The sequence below is a fragment of the Festucalex cinctus genome, chromosome 14 (assembly GCF_051991245.1).
Source record: "Festucalex cinctus isolate MCC-2025b chromosome 14, RoL_Fcin_1.0, whole genome shotgun sequence".
In the NCBI taxonomy this organism is placed as follows: domain Eukaryota; kingdom Metazoa; phylum Chordata; class Actinopteri; order Syngnathiformes; family Syngnathidae; genus Festucalex; species Festucalex cinctus.
The window spans coordinates 27,153,055-27,174,898 of NC_135424.1; the positions used below are offsets into that span (position 1 = coordinate 27,153,055).

General features: G+C 38.6%; 2 protein-coding genes across 6 annotated transcripts in view; both read right to left on the minus strand.

Moving 5' to 3' along the window:
• polr1c (RNA polymerase I and III subunit C) overlaps window positions 1–21,844 on the minus strand; it is a 119,457-nt gene that overhangs the window by 64,806 nt on the left and 32,807 nt on the right. For all 5 annotated transcript variants that reach the window (XM_077495228.1, XM_077495225.1, XM_077495227.1 and 2 more), the window contains exons 2-4: window positions 20,186–20,257; window positions 17,706–17,813; window positions 8,663–8,795 (exon numbers count right to left, since the gene is read on the minus strand). In XM_077495228.1, coding sequence (XP_077351354.1) covers window positions 8,663–8,795; window positions 17,706–17,813; window positions 20,186–20,203 — 259 coding nt within the window. In that variant the 5' untranslated portion in view covers window positions 20,204–20,257. The remainder of the gene's footprint in view (window positions 1–8,662; window positions 8,796–17,705; window positions 17,814–20,185; window positions 20,258–21,844) is intronic.
• On the minus strand, window positions 4,572–8,649 carry LOC144001156 (uncharacterized). Its single transcript, XM_077495229.1, has 5 exons — window positions 5,438–8,649; window positions 5,260–5,306; window positions 5,127–5,177; window positions 5,017–5,050; window positions 4,572–4,936 (listed from the first exon to the last, which is right to left on the minus strand). The coding sequence occupies exons 1-5, from the start codon at window positions 5,640–5,642 to the stop codon at window positions 4,683–4,685; spliced, it is 591 nt and encodes a 196-aa protein (XP_077351355.1). The 5' UTR covers window positions 5,643–8,649; the 3' UTR covers window positions 4,572–4,682.

A 21,844-nucleotide genomic window follows, 5' to 3' on the forward strand; every position in this document is an offset into this window, starting at 1 on the left:
TCATCAGCATTCAGAGGAAGGAGCCTGTTCAGCAGAAGAAAGCTGAAATAAGTCAGACGCCATTACTGCCAGGCACTACGTTTCTGTTCGTTCGTATCACTGCGCGTCGCCCTATAGACAGCTAATCGACGCGCTACAGACAGCTGATCCTTCCGCCTTCGAAAAGACAAACAACTTGTAGATTAGTGCGCGTCTATCAGCTGCATGCGGTGCGCCGCGCAGTGATAAGAACGAACAGAAAAGTAGTGCCGGCGGTAATGGCGTCTGACTTTTTTTTCCAGAAAAGGAGTATTGTGATGCAAATGTATCAATCTTTTGAACACAAATTGTTTTTAGAAGAAAAACGCTTTATTTCCGTGACCCCAGCCAGTTTGCTGGACTATTTTCCTCTCGTCCAACACAGGACCAGAACTCGTGTCACACAACGTTGTCAGGGGTAAGTCAGTGATGATGGCACACACTGAAGGTGAGGATGAAGTAGAGATTCATGTCAAAAAATCCGAACGATCTACCAGTGTTAAGACATCTACGAACTTACATTTCATCTTACTGATAGCGCCACCTACTGGCAATTTTTTTCTTACGATTTTTTGTCAACGTTTTTCTCCAACCACGTTAATTGGACCTACCTCATATTTGCTCAGATGAGGGTTTCGGCCTTCATGATGTCACAACACGAAGTATGTGAGTTTTCGCAAATCACTGTGGGCGTGGCTAAACCCTGTTAGCCAAGAAAACAACGGCAAATTTGAGGTCCTAAATTGTGAGGGAAAAAAAAAAAGAAAAGTGGCCCGGGCTGCAAGGGCTATCTGAGGGGAATAAGCTCTTCTTTCGCGACCAAGATGATGTGACTTTGCAATTCGAGCCGTGTTTGTGACCGCCAATTCACCATCGATGGTTATTACGTCACGGTGAGTGGAAAAAGTTTGCCTTTCGTTCCTACGTTGCCGTAATTTTGTGGTACTAAGCCAGGGCTCTACACTAACTTTTCCCCTACTAGCACTGGTGCGAGTAACATTTTTAGTTGCTCGCACAGCACAGGATTTGGTCGCACCATTTTTGGTGGAGGTGTAAGCATGATCTTAGGCATACGCACCTCGATATACAGGACTGTCTCAGAAAATTAGAATAGTGTGATGAAGTCCTTTATTTTCTGTAATGCAATTAAATAAGCAAAAAATGCCATACATTTAATTACAAATCAATTGAAATATTGCAAGCCTTTTATTGTTTCAATATTGCTGATTATGGCATTGTTTTTTACTTGGTCAGAGGAAATATTCTAATATTTTGAGATCGGATATTTGAGTTTCCTTAAGCTGTAAGCCATAATTAGCAACAGTAAAATAATAAAAGGCTTGCAATATTTCAGTTGATTTGTAATGAATCCAGAATGTATGGCATTTTTGCTTATTTAATTGCATTACAGAAAATAATGGACTTTATCGCAATATTCTAATTTTCTGAGACAGTCCTATATTTGCAAAATATTTGCTTGGAACACAAGGTTTTCCTGCAACAGCAGTGGCTATCAAAACAAGTCAATAATTTCGTATAACTTAACTCATGTGAACATGATTTTGTTTAGCTCAGTAAAAGTCCGTACTTTTTTTTTTTTTCCCTTCACCTGCTCCTCAGCCGATGTTCCCCTGCCCGTTTGATTTGGCACCTTCCACTGGCCCTCCTTTACCGCCATCATTTTCCTCCTCATTCTCATTTTGTTTAAGAAAATAATCAGCAATAGACCGCTTCTTCTTTTTCTTTTTTAAATTCGCTGCCGCTTTTTCATGAGCCCCACACGACACGCAACCACACCCGCCTCCATTCCTTTCCTTTACAGTCGGCGCGCGGCGTGGAGGGGGCGGAATCATTTGAACGTTCCAAGCCAAGCTTGCATTTCCCAATGCGTGCTGATCAGCCATAACATTTCACGAGTGGCAAGTCACGCCAACATTGAACCATATTTACAATTTAATATGGACCACTATGGATGAAATATTGCAATTCACGACCGGCTCACGAGTCGCAAAGCTATTCGTGAACGGAGAGGTCTGTCGCTGGCGCTCTCATTCAAGTTAATGGGAACACACGACCGCAATTTTTTATTTATTTATTTTTTTTAACCACAAACATTACAAACCCATCCACCACAAGTATCTTTTAAATTGTAAAAATAGTTCAGCGTTGTTGTAAAAGATTATTATATTGATTGTATGTACCGTATTTTCATGACTTTGGCGAAGACCGCGGATGCCTCTTCCCCTTCTTGCTTAAAACAAGGAAATGGGCGTGTGCCACGGCGTTGCTCTCCATGTTCCTGTCGATCAATCAGATGACAGGTGACGACACAGCCCCCTGGTCTCCCGACGACCGGCACTGCAGAACCATGGCCGAAAGGGTTCTAAACAGCGGTTACAACGCAACCGCTCGGCCCCGAAAGAGTCCCATGGAGACATCCGGGGACAAAAAAATGCCACTTCCGTGTGGAACCGGTCCGGTGGAAAGAGCCATATCATAAATGTTTGTATGTAAATTGTAGTGAGCGTGGTGCGCGTGTACACTATGTTGTGCCGATCAGGAAGTAGACAACCTATCACATTGCAGCGGGTCATGTTTCACTCAAATACTATTGGATTGAGTCGGCACACGACGGCGCGCTCTTGTTGCTACGGGAGAGCCACGGCAACTTTCGAATGTCCGTTTCAAACATAGTGTGGTAGGTGCACTAATACACTCGCGCCGCGCGAGCGGGATTTTTGTTCAACAGCACGCACTTGAAAGTTGCTCGCATTTACGAGTGAAATGCTCGCACTGTCGAGCCTTGTAAGCGCTAAGCAAACTCCTGGTGAAATGTGTTTGACTCGACAAAACGGCCATAACGACGCTGCAGGAAACTGGTTGTGCACATTTGTGTTATTCCTATACGCTTGAAAATGTCTATAAGCAATTGTGGTATTCACAGCAGGCCAAGAATTTGTCATTCCGAGTGTTCACGGCAAAATAACGCCAGCAGGAGATTTGCTAGTCGCAGCAAAATAACTACTGACTAATAGACAGTCACACAATTAAGCTGCTGCCAAGCGCTACACGCGGAACTAAATGACAATATTACAAGTATTTCTGTAACATTGTCGTGTTTACCTTTGTTAATCCGTGGCGCGCTGACTCCAATATTGCTCCGGTGTCCATGTAGCGTGGCGTCGAATTGGCCGTCCCATTCACTCGGTTGTCATTTCCACTGCGGCTGCCGCTGTACTGATCCATGAGCGTTTTATAGTCTCGGTATATCTTTGCAGCTAATACCGAAATGGGACATTAAAAATTGTGGATCACTTCCTGTTCATTTAAGCATATGGGTCCCAGAGACTTTTTTTTTTTTTTGTAGGTCTTGGGCTCCCTCATATACCTAAAAAATTCAGTAGATCTGGCTTAAACGTAAAACCGGGGCTGCTTTGTTAAAAATTTCTAGGGGGCGCTATTGAGTCATTTTTGTAAAAATAGCACAATCCACAATAAAATATTGCTCATTTTGCCAGGTCAGATGGGTGTGCCAAGTTTCATGAGCTTCTGTGTATGTTTAGGCCCTCAAAATTGGTGTTTTCTTGGCGAACAGTGCTTAGCCACGCCCACAGCGTTTCACGAAAACTCACAAACTTCGTGTTGTGACATCATGAAGGCCGAAACCCTCATCTGAGCAAATATGAGGTAGGTCCAGTTAACGTGGTTGGAGAAAAACTTTGAAGAAAAATCGTAAGAAAAAAAAAAAGGCCAGTAGATGGCGCTATCAGTACGATGAAATACAAGTTTGTAGATGTCTTAAGGGCTGGACTCATCAAATGTGTCAAATTTTGCGAAAATAGGATCATCTAGGTCAAGTTAAAGAAGCTTTTATTGTCGCAAAAAATCATCAGATTTTGCGGCACTGTAACGGCCACGCCCCCTTTGGGGAAAAGTTACAATATTCAGTGTGGGGCATGATCAACATCTTAAGGCTTTTCTGACCAATTTTCAACTGGACCCCTTTAACGAGCTCGGCACAGTCACTAAAAACGTACAGTATGGCATTTACTGTCACCACTAGGTGGTGCTATATGTAAAACTGAATTTTCAAATGCACTTTTAACTCTGACTGCCAGCCATTTTCGGAAAAGGTAACCCCATAGTGCCAGCTGATTTACAGAATTTTACCGATCTTTCAAGCTCCACAGAAAATGTTGTGTTAGGACTATGGAAACGCGGATACTACCAAATGAAAGATTGAAGTCTCATCTTTCATCTAAACCAATCAACAATAGAAAACAGCTTCGTTTCACCCAAATCCTATATTTTCTTCCAAAATACGGAGAAATCAAGCTTTTTGTGAAACGATGTTATTTCATGCACTCTAGTGAATTTGGCACTTTTTTTTTTGCATGAGTGATTCTACAAACACCTAAACTTGTATAAAACACTACCCCAACAATTAAAAAAAAAGTGTTTTTTGATTGCAAAATAACAGTTTATTTACATGCAACAGTAGCAATCCAAACAAACAATTTGGAAAACAATTTGCAAACTATTTACACGTGCGCAACTGCGCATGTGTGGTGTGTGTGTACGTGTTACTATTTACAATTGTGTGGATGTTTCAACGACACAATTTTTCTTTTTGTGTGGTATATTGTGGAGCAATCCCGTGCGTGCTAGGGGGATGCAGCAGGATTTGCACCACAGTTTTTGTCAGTCTGCTTCTGCATGGACTGATTTGGGTAGAGGTTGGTATGATGAACGATGTGCTGGAGAAGTTCATCCGTGATGAAGAGCTCCAGGATGTCAGCTGGCAGGTGGGAATTCAGCTCTGCTGCAGCATCCCTTGGTCCTGGTTTTGCAGCAAAGGGGAAGATGGTTGGCTGCCAGCCAACTTCATCAGCTTCAAGCCAGCCAGAATCTTTGGGATCTGCAAATATACATTTCAATATCATATATTATTGTAGACCACTGTGATGCAATGCGTGTGTGTGTGTGCATGATGTTTACCTTTTTTTCTTGGATGTATTGGTTGATGCACATTCTGTAATTATAGAAGACGTTTACCATCAAATATTTTATTAGTGCTGTGGAGAATCTTTTTTTTTTTTTCTTTTTACCTTTGTTCTGCTCACTGTGAGAAGGGTCACTTTGGGCCCTATGAGTGGGAGCTGAAAGAAACATATACAATTACAATACTATCGACTTTCCTTTTATTGTTGCGGTGTATTGAAAACGTTTTTTTTTTTTTACCTTTCTTTGTCGTAGAACCAGCGGTCGGACGTTGCTGAGAGCACGATCTATAAAATATACATTCACGTTTGTATAGGTAATAGATGTTCTAGTGTATATCAGCACATTTACACACGCTGCTAGCAGATCGCCCGAAAAGTTAGGAAAGTAATCTTACTAGCAACTTACTAGCGCTTACCTTCACGTTCTTTGGAAGACTGTCCAAGACTGTCTTGCATCGGACCCATAGTAGTCGTCATCGTCCGATGAAACGTCATCTGTGCAGACGTGTTCGGTTGTGCACCACTTTTCTCCGGTGTTAGCATCGCTAGCCGGTGGGGCCTTAGGACGTTATTAGCATCGCTATCCGGTGGGGCCTTAGGACGTGGTCGAAACGGCCGCATCCCCGCTTCAACTATGACTTAACCCCGTCATCACTGTGCTCTTGAGCACTGGTCGATGCTTTTGAGCTTTGAAAATAAGGATCAAGCGTGAGCTGATTGCCATCTGTAGCCTTTTTGACTCCCTTAGCCAAGTTAAGCCATTCTCTCCCCCTCAACACTCGAGCTCAGCCTCTCTTCTTCTACTGTTGTCTCCTACCCGATCTTGTCCAAAAGACTCATCACAGCCATCTAGTGGCCAGGAATACTCATAGTAACCTGATCGGCTTGATACTTGGAGCACAGCTGCCCAAGGCTTTCCTCCACTCGTTTCCATAAAAAAACATAGTAGACGTCAATAGACGTCTATGGCGGGCTATACTAGGATTATACTGAACGTTTTTAAACGTTTATGGCGGTCAGAGAGCGTTAAAGGCAAGATCTGATGCTCCGCCCCCATCATTAGTACTTCGAAAAGTTGCCCAGTTGTTGTCTGAGGTCTTGAGATGATACATGCCAAGTTTGAAGTCAATCGGATGAAAACTGTTTGCAAAGTGGGAAAAAGCATAATCACAGTAAATGTGCCAAAATGGGCCAAAATTGGACATTAAAAAATTCGTAGCTCACTTTCTGTACATTTTAGCTATATGGTCCCAATAGACTTTTTTTTTTTTGTGCGTCTCGGGGTGCTACACGTGCCTGCCAATTTTCGTAGCTCTAGCTGCTTCGTACAACTGGGAATGCGTCATTAAGAAGGATTTTTTTTCCCTTTGCAAGCAGTGCATGCCACGACAACAGCGTGCGACAAAATAAAAAGCTTTCAATAACATTTTATCTTCAACATCTTAAGATGAATCACACCAAGTTTGAAGATGAACGGATAAACTGTAGGAGGAGTTCGTTAAAATTAGACCCCTATAAACGGACAAAAGAATGGCAACCAACATGTTCCAAAGTAAATCAAATTGGCGGACTTTCTGTTAGGTTTAGCATATGCTTCAAAAAGAGTTTTTTGTACCTTAAGGGGTGTTACATACACACCCGTCACCATGGGCGGGCCATAGGGGTCTGTGCCCGCCCACCAAGGTGATTGTGCCCACCCATTTGAGGCATGGATCTCTAAAATGGTTCTCCTTTTTTAATTATATTTTTCCATTCATTCGGTTTAGCACTCTTATATCCGAGTGTCAGTAAACGCAACACAGGTCTCGCGGTGTCGGAGGTATGTTACGTTTGTGTTGCCTGCTTCAGTTCTTTGCTTCTAATGCTTGCCACTCGCCGAATTGTTCTTGTTTTTGGCGTCGCCTTCGGCCAACGGTGGCCGTTTGTACAAGTAACGTTTTCTGGCGTCATTCTTGCAAGATGTCACAATATGAAGAAATAGTGGTATGGTTTTGTTTGATTGATAGCCAGTCTTATCTGCAACAGCCATCACAGTCTTACTGAAAATAATGCTAGCTATTCCTTACGCTGACTTATACGCATACGCGACAAATATGTAAATGTTAGCGTGCAATGCAAGAGTCATGTACATTTTGTACAAGTGAAGCTGCAAGTTTCTGAGGACGCTGGCGCACAGGACAAGTGAGGAGGGACATACTACAAACTACTTTCGTGTCGGCAACTAAAGAGTCACTTGGAAAAAAAAAAAAAACTACGGAACCCACATATCGTTTTGGCATCTACAATGAAGTAGGATTTTGCTTTCCTTTTTTTCTTTTTAATAATTCTGCTGCAGACACCGTTCAAACAGGTGGCCCGTTCTAAGCAATATGTCAGCACATCCGCCCTATTGGATGTGGCAATTGTATTTGCCATTACATCGGCAGAAATAGTAAGATTGACTTTGAATGGGATAATATAATCAAAGGTAATAATTCCTTATTAATCCAATGAGTTGTGGCTTGATGATATATTTCCAAGGAGAAACAGAAGGAGGCATCTTTACAAATAGCTTTACTTTGCCTCATCCAATATGGCTGCGGCGTCAACGTACTCACGACGCCACTGCAGTCTACTTTATGTGTGTGTACTGTAAATGCGGTCTATGATAATACTGTCACCAGGGGCCATTCACTGGATAGATGCACGACAGTGCTACATAAATTTATCCAAATATATTGGGCAAGTTAATGCTGTCAATATGGTATTCATAATAATTGGGCCTGCCCATGCATTTCATGTGCCCTCCTTAAGCCTGGGCTCTGCTGATGGGTCTGGTTACATATGTCTTCAAATTTAGGGAACTCTAGATGAAACGTACAACTGGGAATGCTTCATTAAGTAAGAATTTTGAATCGCAAAATTTGATGCCCCGCCTCTGGCGGACTTCCTATTAGGTTTAGCATATGGCACCGATAGACTTTTTTTTTTGTAGGCCATAGTCTGTTATATATGTGTACCGATTTTCGTAGCCCGAGGTTAAACGTACAACCGGCAATGCTTTGTTAAGTAAGAATTTTGAAACTCTAAATTTGATGCCCTGCCCCTTTCATATAGTATGTCAAAAACTTTAGATTTTTTACCATGATGTTGTCCCAGGTGTTGAAATGTTACAGCCCAAGTTTGAAGTCAATCGGGTTAACTGTGTAGGACTAGGGGCCAAAAGTATGTCCCCTGTAAATGTGCAAAAATGGGCCAAAATTGGACATTCAAATACTCATTTGTTCCCCGCTTTGTTCCTTATTCCGGAAACGAAAAAAAAGAAAAGAAAAAGACTTGGAATTGGCCATTAAATGTAGAGAAATCCCCTCTCTGTTGCGTCCTAGCCAATGACAGCTGTAGCGACACCACCGACTTTGAGTGAAACTGCAGCACATTTTCAAAACAACTCGATGTGTATTACGCACAAGCACAAAGGCAAACGCACGAGGGGCATTCCAACGTATCGTCTGCGCCGTTGCCTCCCGCACATGTATAAGGACACCTTTAGCAGTCACTTCTCGGGCCCTAATCATCCCGACAAAAACAAATTGTGACCTTGCAGCAGTCGCTGCCCGGTCCCTAATTACACGTATATATTTAAAAGACATATGAGGGCTTACCAATACTTCTGTACTCAAACAGAAAGGGGTCAGCTTTGATGGGGATGAGACCTAATCTCTGCGCCAGCACTTCATCTTGGATGATAGATGTGTTGTTATAAATTAAAACCCTTTCAATAGCCATGGTGGGCACCTAGAAGCACAATCAAATGTTCCCATGAAAAGCAATTCATGACAATGTATACCTTTTCATTCAGCTTGTCCCATTTGGGGTCGCCGCAGCATGTCAGCTTTTTCCATCAAGGTCTACTTTCTGCATCCTCCTGTCTGATGCTGCGTTCTCACCAATTGCGAGGAATGGCAATTCGGCGGCGCGTTTGCATTGTAGTCGATGGAGTTTGCGCACAACGGAACGAAAGTGCGTGGGGCGGCTCGGAGGACAAGTTTCGCGCGTTGGGACGCGGTGCGCAGCAGTGAAAATCCGCACATTCGTGACGAAAATCCGCGCATTCGCATATTCGTCGAAGTAAAAAAAAAAAAGTGACTTTTTTCACGTTTCGCCTTGCGGTAGCCAATCGGCTTCGAGTACAGGCCACATCCTCTCTATTGTCGCCCCGAGCACAACAACATGACAGCCGTGACAGAATGATGATAAAGAAAGTGCTGGTAAGTCTGTTTACTTGCTTTTGAACTATACCGAGTTAGCAGCAGTGCTTATTATTAATGCAAAAGCTATTTTTAGCACAAATGCCGGCTGCCAGATTGCCAATAAAAAAAGCGAAAGTGCTATCACATACCTCAAAAGAGGAGAGAATAGTGCCACGACTGTTTTGTCCCAGGAAAGAAGTGGAAGTAGTTGGCGGCGCCCACTTTTTGTTGACTCGCTAAAGTGCTCCACTTCCTTATTCACCAAGGGACACACCTCCTCAGCTCCGATCCGCACGAAAGCGCGAATGAGTGGCAATCGTTCCAAAAAACACTACGAATGCGCGAATGAAGGGTTCCAGTTCGCCTTTTCAGATTTGGTGAGAACGTAGCATAACACCAACTGCATTCGAGTATCTCTTCCCTCACTACATTGATCAACCTTCTCTTCGGTCTTAATCTTGCTCTCTTTCCCAGGAGGTCCTTCTTAAAGACGTGTCCAAACCATCTTACTCAGCTTTTTCCCCGAAACATTTAACCTTGGCTGCTCGCTTATTTCTAATCCTATCCATCCTACTGAATCGGAAAGAAAACTTCTTCATTTCTTCCATCTCCAGAAGCTCTGCTTCCTGTTGTCTCTTCAGCGCCACTGTATCTAATCCAGATGCAAAGGAGATTTTTACAATTACATAATTTAGCATTTATTTGAGTATGAAGACTGTATCACAAATATGTGAACAAAGTTAAAAATTGAATTAAACGTGAGCAAGATTTTGGTTTGCTTCTTTAATGTTCCAATCTAAATGGAACATATTCCTGTCGGTATATGCATCTGTCTAGGGCTGCCACAAATGACTATTTTGCTAGTCAACTAATCACCAACAGCAGTCGCGATTAGTCGACTAATCGTATCGGATTGTCAGCCTCCTAAAATAATTGCCAAAGTCTTTTTCGACCCTTTTTTCTTCAGAAACCCCCCAAACTGAAAGAAATTCTGATTATGTATTCATTTTATTTTCATTTCAGGGATCTAATTATATATACATAAAATAATAAACGATCTGTTCAACTAAGGATGTAGCCAATTTTAGCAAAAGGTGGCCAGCATTTATTTATTTTTTTGACCACTAAGGCAAGTGGTGTCCAAACTACGGCCCGGGGGCCATTTGCGGCCCTCTATTTATTAGTGGCCCGCGACATTTGCTAAAAATGGCATTTGACTCAGTTCAAATAAAATGGAAACAAAAATGTTTGAAGATGGTCAAGTAAGAAGGGAAGGTGTCGAAAAACACAGGTGCTATTAAAAGGTTAGATTATTTAACTAAAACTAATGAAAAAACTAACATTCAAAAAACAATTTCGTTAACGAAATAAAATAAAAATGAAGTTGCTTTTTAAAAAAGAAAACTAACTGAAACTACATTTTATGTTTACAAAACAAATAAAACTAACAATAATTACAGCAAAAATGTCCTTTGTTTTAGTCTTTGGTAATTAATTTAATGCATGAGCCTTTGGAGATGATTTTAAATGTGATTTTTAGTAGATTTATTTTGATATAAACCGGAATAATGACGTCACGCCCATGGTGTTTTTTAAAAATTGCGCACAAGTAATACACATTTAAAAAAAATAATAATAATACTGAAACTAACTAAATTAAAACTCAACATTTATTAAAGAACTAAAACTAAAACAAAAACTAACAGAACCACCCTGAAAATTAAAACTAAAACTTAATTAAAACTAACTGCATTTAAAAAAAAAAAGCAAAACTCAAAACAAAATAAAAAAAACTAGAGCTGCGAGCAGCTATAAAGGGCCCTCGCAGCTGGGGCCACGTTGGAGTACTTGCACGTTGGGGGACTTGCACATTGGGGTACTGGCACATTGGAAGCAGAATTTCTTTGAAAATGCATAATAAAAAGGCATAATAAACCTTGACATGTGGAATTCTTATTGCAAGGTGTGAGGAGTGGGTCAAGCTCAACGGGTTTTGGTGAATGCTACGATCTGCAAAAATCAACGTCATTTTTTATTTTTAGGCAATGAGTTGCCCAGATTGGTATTTTTTGTAAAAGTATATATACATATCATAGCTCGTTGTACTCATTGCACAATGTTGCTTTTATTGTCCAAAGAGGCTAACAAAAATTACTAAAACAAAATAAAAAAGTACATATGTTTGGATCGGTCTGATGCCAGTGAACATTTTGAGTTGTGGAGAGTACAAGAATATTCACTAGAGCTGCAAGCAGCTATAAAGGGCCCTCGTAGCCCGGGCCACGTTGGGGTACTCGCACATTGGGGTACTGGCATATTAGGAGCAAAATTTCTTTGAACATGCCATGATAAACCTTTACATGTGAATTTTTTTTTGCCAGGTGTGATGTGTGTGTCAAGCTCAATGGGTTTTGGTTATTGTTAAGATCTGCAAAAACCAGCGTCCTTTTTTATTTTTAGGGACCGAGTTGACCTGACTGTTTTTTTTTTTTTTTTTTTGCAAAGGTATATATACCCATCATCGCTCAAACTCATTGCACAATCATTGCTTTTATTGTCCATAGAGGCGATTAAAAAAAAAAATGAAACAAAATTAAAAAAGTACATATGTTTGGATCGGTCTGATAGCAGTGAACATCTTGAGTAGTGGAAAGTAAAAGAATATTCATAAATGACTTAGTTATAACACAAGTTCACAAATTTTGTTCAAAATACCGCAAGTGGGGTTGTTTTTTTTTATGCCTCAAGGACTATGTGGCGCAGTATTTATAACTGAATTTTGTCATAGGGATACCTTCAGGCCTTGACTACAAATATACGTCAAGTTTGGGATTTTTTGAAGCATGTACCGGGGAGTTATTAAGCATATCCTTCATTCACGATACTGCTTTTAACGTCCATAAAGGCTATCAAAAATATATAAAACTAAATACAAAATATGTATGTTTGGATAGGTCTGATGCCAGTGAACATTTTGAGTGGTGGAAAATAAAAGAATATTCATAAATGACTTAGTTATCACACTTAGAATGAGTTTACATTTTTTGTAAAAATACCGTAAGTGGGGTATTTTTTTTTCATGCCTCAAGGGCTAGGTGGCGCTGCATATATAACTGAATGTTGTCATAGATATACCTTCAGGCCTTGACGATAAACATACATGTCAAGTTTGGGATTTTTTGGAGCATGTACCGGGGAGTTATAAAGCATATCCTTTTTCAGTGCGAAACACAAAATTTGATGCCCCGCCCTCATCATATAGTATTTCGAAAAGTCAAGATTTTTCCCCCCGTCGTTGGCTCAGGTCTTGGCATGGTCCAGTCAAGTCTTAAGTCAGTCGGATAAAACGTGTAGGAGAAGTGGGCAAAAGTATGCCCCCTGAAAATGTGCAAAAATCGTCAAAAATGGGACATTCAAAAATTTGTAGCTCACTTCCTGTTCATTTTAGCATATGGGTCCAAGAGACTTTTCTGTAATTCTTTGGCTCCCTCATACACCTAAAAATTTTCGTAGATCTTGCTTAAACGTACAACCGGGGCTGCTTCGTTAAAAATTTCAAGGGGGCGCTATTGAGTCATTTTTGTAAAAATGGCACAATCAACAATAAAATATTATTCATTTTACCAGGCCAGATGTGTGTGCCAAGTTTCATGAGTTTCTGCGCATGTTTAGACCCTCAAAACTGGTGTTGTTTTCTTGGCGAACAGCGTTTAGCCACGCCCACAGCGATTTGCGAAAACTCACAAACTTCGTGTTGTGACATCATGAAGGCCGAAACCCTCATCTGAGCAAATATGAGGTAGGTCCAGTTAATGTGTTTGGAGAAAAATGTACAAGAAAATTCGTAAGAAAAAAAAATTGCCACTAGGTGGCGCTATCAGTAAGATGAAATATAAATTCGTAGATGTCTTTAGAGCTGGACTCTCATCAAATGTGTGAAATTTTGAGAAGATGGGATCATCTCGGTCAAGTTAATGCAGCTTTTATTGTCACGAAAAATCTTCAGACTTTGCGGCACCGTAGCGGCCACGCCCTTTGGCGAAAAGTTACAATATTCGGTGTGGGGCATGATCAACATCTTAAGGCTTTCCTGACCAATTTTCAACTGGATCCCTTCAACGAGCTCAGCGCAGTAGCTAAAAACGTAAAGTAAGACATTTATTGTTACCACTAGGTGGCGCTACATGTATAACTGAATTTTATCATATAGATGTTTTCAGGCCGTGACTATTACGTTGCCTGAGAAGTTTGCGATTTTTTGGAGCTTAAACATGGGAGTTATTAAGCATTTGCTCTTTCTGGACAAATGAAATTTTAAAGGCAATATTTGATGCCCCGCCCCCGTCATATAGTATTTCGAAAAGGCAAGATGTTTTGCCCAGCTGTTCTCTCAGGTCTTGAGATGATAAATGCCAAGTTTGAAGTCAATTGGATGAAAAATGTTTGCATAGGGGGAAAAAGCATGACCACAGTGAATGTGCCAAAATTGGACATTCAAAAATTCATAGTTCACTTCCTGTACATTTTAGGAAATGGCTTCCATTGACTTTTTTTGTGCGTCTCGGGGCGCTACACCTGCTTGCCAATTTTCGTAGCTCTAGCTCAAACGGGCCGGGATTGGTTTTTATTTTTCTACGCTAGGTGGCGCTATAGTCGCTTTGTTATGACAACTTCATTATATCAAATTTTTCGCCGGGCCCAAAGAGATTGGTGAGTTTTCGTAAATGTTTAGGCCCTCAAAAATGCGATCATTTACGGTGAAGAAGAAGAAGAAGAAGAAGAAGAGGAAGAAGAAGAAGAGGAAGAAGAAGAAGAAGAGGAAGAAGAAGAGGAAGAAGAAGAGGAAGAAGAAGAGGAAGAAGAAGAGGAAGAAGAAGAAGAAGAAGAAGAAGAGGAAGAAGAAGAGGAAGAAGAAGAGGAAGAAGAAGAGGAAGAAGAAGAAGAAGAAGAAGAAGAGGAAGAGGAAGAGGAAGAAGAAGAAGGAAGGAGAAGGAAGGAGAAGAAGAAGAAGAAGGGAGAACAAGAAGAAGGAAGAAGAAGAAGGAAGAAGAAGAAGGAAGAAGAAGAAGGAAGAAGAAAAAAGAAGAAAGAAGAAGAAGAAGAAGAAGAAAGAAGAAGAAAGAAGAAGAAGAAGAAGAAAGAAGAAGAAAGAAGCGGTCGTTGCTCGGGCCCTAATAATTCTTACAAAAACAATAGGGACCTCGCAGCGGTCGCTGCTCGGGCCCTAATGAAAAATACCAAAACTATAATAACCCTACTACCATATTACAAATAAATTGATTTATATATTGTAGCATTTTTCTAAATATGCAAAAGCACAAATAAATCATTTGTGCAATTTTTAGGACTAAACAATTTCTCTTCATAACATTATGTCTTCATAACATTATGTGGCCCTTGCGTCCTTCTGATTTTCTGGAGGTCTGTCTTGCATATTTTACATTGAACATTATTCGCTTTAGCGTCTTTGTAGAAATGTTCCCAAACTTTCGAAGTCCAATGTCGGTTAGCCATGAGAGCATACTGTGTACAGCTGATGCTGGTGTCACGTCTGACCCGGATTAATGCTACTGCACACGTGCGTCTAGTAAGAGCAGGAAGTCAAACGAGCTGTTGAGGCAGTTTTGGAAGAAAAAACAAATTTAAGGCTGATATATATTACGTAAAACTGACTGGTCGACTATTTAAATTAGCCGTCGGCGCTTTTGGTCGTCGATGTGGTCACGACTAGTCGACTAATCTTGGCAGCCCTACATCTGTCCTTTACTCATTTGCATTTTTTAAAGTAAAAACTCTTGTGGCAATACTGTAAACTGGTGATTTTGGTCACCAAACAGAATGTGAACAAATTGAAGCACCGAATTTTCGGCCAAATATTTTCGGTTGTCGAAAATTCGGTGCATCCCTTATCATTTTCGGCATTCGGTCGAAAAATAAAATGAAACCTGAAAAAATAGGATGTTGTGCTGGGGGGGCGGACAAAAAAAACAACGTGTGCCCGCCTGTGCAAACTACAATGATACAATGACTCAGTGCCATTCCGCCGCCAGAAAAAATGCTCACGCCTCGTTTGGTGTTTAATGTAGCATTAGCCAACATGTACTTGTATGCGGTGCGGACGCATTTCAATTTATATTCTGCTTTGTTAGAATGACTGAGCTAAATATATACTTTATAATAATATAGGTGTAATTAACTCTTTGACCGCCAAAAAAATGTTTAATAACTATTTGTAAAATCACTACTTTTTTTTTTGTTTTTTGTTTGTTTGTTTTTTTGTTTTTAAAGATGTGCAACCACTAAGTGCAGCGCTGCCTGGTCAATGGGTTGTGGAATCAAAACCACCCGCTAACTATGACCAGCAGATCGCAGCATTGTATATCTTTTCAATGGGCAGCCGGTGGAAGGAATTACAATGAAACATGACGGAATCAGATGAAATTTGATGAAATAGAACGTTTTCAAGGATGACATGAATGATCTAAGCCTTTGTCACATTAAACCTACTTCAGAGCGTCACTATACAAAAAATATTGGAGAAAATATCTTTTCACAAAAAGCTTGTTTTCTCCTTATCTTTTAAATTTTCACTCAATGTCAGTCAAATGACCTAGTTTGAAATAGTGATTACGAAAGAACGAAATAAGGTAGAAACATACTTTTTTTCCTAATTAAAGAATGAAATGCAATATTTCATTTGGTACCCACACTGTACATATAGACATATGTAGTAAAAGTACACAATATTGTATTTGCCTTGAAACCATGCTTGTTTATGAGCTAGCTTATAAGCAAACTTAGCTTGTAGCAAATGTGTGTGACGTCATGCATGCTGAGATCACGTCTCTGATCAACTGCTGAAAGGAGGCTGATTCTGTCCTCTTTCATCTAAAAACTGCTTCAAACATCAAAGCGTATGTAGGGATGGAAGAATGTTGATTTGTTGTGATTGTATTGTATTGGTGTTAATTGGTGTGAATTGCCTAGTACCTGACGATTCGATTCGTATCACGATTCACAGGTCACGATTCGATACCGATTAATCCCGATACGAATTTATAAGTCGATTGTTGCGATTTTTTTTCATTCATATTTAGAAAATACTAATCAGTAAGCTTGTAGAGTGTAAGATTTATATGAAAATTTATTATTTATTTATCTGAAATTTCAGTCTTATAGAGGTTGTAATCTGTTTCATGTTTGAACAGCATTAAAATAAAAATATTAAGGCTTAATGTGCCGTTCATATAACATTCTTCCATGCTCAAGGTGTGAATCCTTAAAAAAAAAAAAAAAAAAAAAAAAAAAAATCGATTCTGCCGATTATTGAATCGATTCGAGAATCGCGCGATGTAGTATCGCGATATATCGCCGAATCGATTTTTTTTTTAACACCCCTAGTGTTAATGTTTTATGCTATGTTTGTTTTTTTGTCTTTCTGTAAAGCGCTTTGTGACAGTTCAGGCTGTTTGAAAGAGCTATATAAATAAACTTGAGTTGAAAGATGAGTTAAAATGCTCAAAATCGTCTGGCACCGTTTACTTTTTTATTTATTTATTTTTGATAACGTGACAGTAAAAGAGTTCATTGTAATAAATGCAATGATTAAAAAAATTGGCATAATTTTTGTCAGCGTTCCGGTTTTCGGCCAACCGTTTCAGACAAAAATATTCATATCAGTGCATCCCTATTGAAGACCTGTATTTCTTAATCAACTGTACCGTAATAATTATGGGACTGCTGCGGAGTAAAGCAGGCACATATTACTATCCTAGGAAAGGCCCCGGCGTTTATTATAGCGGAATTTTTCAGAAAAAATGCGCGCCCGAACCGTTGAACGCACCGGCACAAATGAGGTATCAAAAGATGAGGCTCGATCTGACTCGGCGGGGAACCTTTTTTTTTTTTTTCTTTTTCTTCGGAATTCTGAGTTACCATGCAGACGAAATTCCCAAAAAAACCCGCCAAAAAGTCCCATAGGAATGAATGGAGAAGGGGGAAAAAGAGCCACAAATTAAGCACCTTTTTCCAAGCCACCGACGATATGATTTTTAGCTCATTTTGTTGCCATTTTTCCAATTTAGCATGCTAATGCTAGCTTAGCATGCTAATGCTAGCTTAGCAAGCCAATGCTAAATTAGCACGCTAGAACTAAGTTAGCATATTAATGCTAATGCTAACTTGGCATGTTAATGCTAATACTAAGTTAATATGTTAATGCTAGGTTAGCATGCTAATGCTAAGTTATCATGCTAATGCTAATGTTACGTTAGCTTAGCATGCTAATGCTAGCTTGCTGACTGATTGAGAGGTAAAGTACACCAACATGTGGCAAACTGTTCAGTGCGTTCGGCTTTCCACCTTGCAAGAGTCAGCAGTCACAACCAAAATTTCCGTGGTAATTTTTCTAGTTTCACATGGCATCATGTTAACTTCATATGGACAGAAAACAAACCTCTGCTAGTAAGATTCTTCTGAAGGCGTTGGCAATAGCTGCATCGATCCCCACCATGTCAAACTCCATCAAGTTCTCAGTGAGCTCTGCAATATCAACTCTGAAGGTCTGCAAAACATGTCAGCATGTAATTACTTTCATACAGTACAATCAATATATTTCTGTTTAACTGGTAAAGTGGCTTGAACTTGTAAAGCGCTTTTATACATAGACTTGACTTTATTGATCCCTTTGGGATGGCTCCTTCTCGGAAATGTACATTTCCAGCACCATTAAGAACAGATGTATGCAGACAAGGGGGGGGGGGACCACAACAACAACAACAACAACAATAATAATCATAATAATAATGATAATAATACTTCAATCAAATTACACCAGAGATTGGTTATTCCTAGGGGTGTGAATTGCCTCGTACCTGACGATTCAATCCGTATCACGAATCATAGGTCACGATTTAATTCGATACCGATTAATTCCGATATGAATTTAAGTCGATTGTTGCGATTTTTTTTTACTCCATTTTAGAAAATACCATTGTATTTACAAAACAGGTTGTAACCTTTTTCATGTTAAAACAGCATTGAAATAAAATATTAAGGCTTAATGTTCCATTAATATAACATTCTTCCATGCTTAAGGTATGAAAGTTGAATATATTTCCATCAAAAAAAGGATGTTAAAAAATCGATTCTTTTTAACACCCCTAGTTATTACTAAAGGTGTCAGTCGATTAAAATTTTTAATCGTAATTAATCGCATGACTTCAATAATTAACTGACGATTAATCGCACAATCACATTTTATACTCCAATTTATATCAAAATTTTCAATAAAATGTAAAATTTTTTTCCCCAAATTTAAATATGGTTTTTTAGTCATTGATACAGTAATTTCATGACAATTGAATGAAAAAAATACAATTCAAAATATGTATTGTATGTAAAAAAAAAAAAAAAAGTGTGACTGATTTGTGTTGATCATTTTTCTTTCACTACAACATGGCATAATTGCATTTGTAAGACATACAACCAACATGGCATCATTGTAGGAGTGTGCCAAAAAATCGATTCATAAAAGAATTGAGATTCACATTTATTAATCGAATCGATATTAATTTCCAAAAATGGATTTTACGTAAGTTAGAAATGAAGACGAAGGGGAAAAGCCAGTTGTAGCCCACATGCTGTTTTTGTGGAAAAAGGCACTTACAATACAAAATGAATACATGTTTAAACAAAAAAAGACACCTTAATGTCTCTATTTGTCATTTTGTCTTGCAAAGCAGACTGGAGTAGATCATGACAATGTTGTGCATATCTGTAAATTGAAGCAAAAATCATTTGTCCATCAAACCATTTTGAATCGAAAATTGATTCTGAATCAAATCGTAGACCCAAAAATCGGAATCAAATCGAATCGTGAGACAGTCAAAGATTCCCATCCCTCAAAAATACTCAACAAAACGTCTTAATGTTAGAGTTCAAAAGCATGGAAGAATGTTCTATTAATGGAACATTAAGCCTTAATATTTGATTTCAATGCTGTTTGTTAAACACAATGGCTCACAGTTATAAAAGACAAGTTTCAGATCAATAAATAACATTTTCCTACTAATCTTACAGTGTACATGTACAAGCTTACTGATTAGTATTTTCTAAATTTGAGTAAAAAAATCACAACAATAGACTTATAAAGTCGTATCGGGATTAAATCAAATCGTGACCTATGAATCGTGATGCGAATCGAATTGTCAGGTACTATGCAATTCACACCCCTAATTATTACACATTATTATTACAGATTAATTCACAATTGCACATATTTGATTTATAATGGAAATCAAATCACCAAAAAGATCTTCTCCAAAGCCGGAGAGGTCATATATAACCGACTGAAACCAAATGCTGCATGAATGATGGTTTTAATCAAACGCCCAAATCCCTGTCCCAGTGTCATTCAAATAGTCATCAGTTTTCGCTTGCACAAGTATTTCACTTTTGCATTTCAAACTGACACAACAGTGTCTTATTCTTAATGACGCTTTGCCCTTTTAATGGAAATCAAATATATTTTTGTCCAGTAGATGTCACTACTAGGGCTGCTCGATTATGGAAAATATAATCATCATGATTATTTTGGCGATAATTGAAATCATGATTACTCACAATTATTTATTTATTTTTTGGTACAAAACAAGAAAATGTTTACACATTTAAAAATATTAAGACCAATTTAAAAAAATAAAAGCACGATAATTTTATATAAGTTCCTTTTGGACCAAACAGAATTTATAATAAAATATATTTATTAGGACTGGGAATCTGACTGTCTCACGATTCGATTACGATTTCTGGGTCTACGATTCGATTCAGCATCGATTTTCGATTCAAACGATTTTCGATTCAAAATGATTTGATTGACAAATGATTTCTGCTTCAATTTACAGATATGCACATCAAACAAACAAACATATCTACCTTTTGGAATTTCTGCATATCCCAAGCATCATCATAGCCAGGGTAGTTTCCAGGGAAATCAGTTGTGTGAACCTAAATACACAAAAAGTATTAGTAGTAAACATCACATTATCATCAACATGTGCATAGATGTGTTGATAGTAGGGCTGCACGATATTGGAAAATCATGCAATATGCGATATAGTTGCTGAATATAGTGATAGATATATTGCAATATTTAACATGAACCAAAAGAAACGCCATTTTTATTGTCTAATAAAAAAAAAATTTTTCATGCAGCAAAATGTAGGGTTCCATGAATTTTCTGTAATAGGTAATAATGTTGATTTTGTCCAGTTAATAGAGTAATCTGATAAGTGAGAGAATTTAGTTATTAAGTTAAATGCTTCCCCTAACGAGATAGCAGGTTCTTCTAAATAGAGTAATATATCATCGGCATATAGATTAATTTTATGTTCTATTGTCCCGGAGTGGATTCCTTGGATCCGTCTATCCTGACGTATAGCTAATGCAAGCGGCTCAATAAATATAGAAAATAATAAAGGAGACATTGGACACCCTTGTCTTGTACCTCTTTGTAGAGTAAAACTCTGTGATGTAATCCCATTAGTAGTAACTGTAGCTTTAGGAGAATCATATAATATTGAGACCCATTGAATGAATGACTCCCCCGAAGCCGAATTTATTTAAGACAGCAAAGAGGAAGGACCAGTTAACTTTATCGAAGGCTTTTTCTGCATCCAGCGAAATAACAACTGCCTTTTTATCATACCACTGTGACATACTAATCAAGTTAAAGAGCCTCCTAATATTATAAGTAGAATGACGACCTTTAATAAAACCTGTTTGATCGCTATGAATAATTGTCGAGCTTACTCTCTCTAGTCTAGATGCCAAGGCCTTAGCGATAATTTTAATATCGGTATTAATTAGTGACATCGGTCGGTAACTTGACGGGAGGGTGGGGTCTTTTTCTGGCTTTAATAAAAGTTTAATTGCTGCTATATTCATATCTTGACGTATATCACCCTTACTTTTAATTTCAGTTACTACTCTTAGAAATAATGGAGGAAACATTAACCAGAAATGTTTAAAAAATATAGCCGGATAACCGTCTGGACCAGGTGCTCTGCCATTAGGCATACTGTCTAAAGCACGATACAACTCATCTATAGTAAGCGGGGCATCTAGAATATCTTTATGTTCAGTAGATAACTGAGGTATATTTAAGCTATTTAGGAATACCTCAATATGTTCAGGGTTAGGTCTATTAATTTCTGAGTATAGATTTCGATAATAGTTATAAAAAATATGGTTAATTTCTTCTGGTGATTGTGTGTGCATTCACCATTTATATCTTTAATAGCCGTTATGAGAGATTTTTCCCGATTCCGTTGATGTTGATTTGCCAGAAATTTACCTGATTTATTATTATGTTCAAAATTATTATATCTCAACTGTTGTATTATAAACTCTGTCTTTTTAGATAACACGTTATCTAACTGTATTTTTATATTCTGTAGTTCCGTCCATATTTGATTATTTGGGTTTTTTGCATATTCATCCGTTAGTTGTTTAATCTTATCTTCCAGGTATTTTTCTAATTTTTGATCCTGTTTCTTTTTATAAGTTGAATATGATATAATTTTCCCTCTAATT

Excerpts from the sequence above, each read along its gene's own strand:
- LOC144001156 (XM_077495229.1), bottom strand. The coding sequence starts at position 5,642 with ATGCGGCCGTTTCGACCACGTCCTAAGGCCCCACCGGATAGCGATGCT. Across the intron at positions 5,178-5,259 it reads TGGTTCTACGACAAAGAAAG|CTCCCACTCATAGGGCCCAA; the intron begins GTAAAAAAAAAA and ends TGTTTCTTTCAG. Across the intron at positions 4,937-5,016 it reads AATACATCCAAGAAAAAAAG|ATCCCAAAGATTCTGGCTGG; the intron begins GTAAACATCATG and ends GTATATTTGCAG.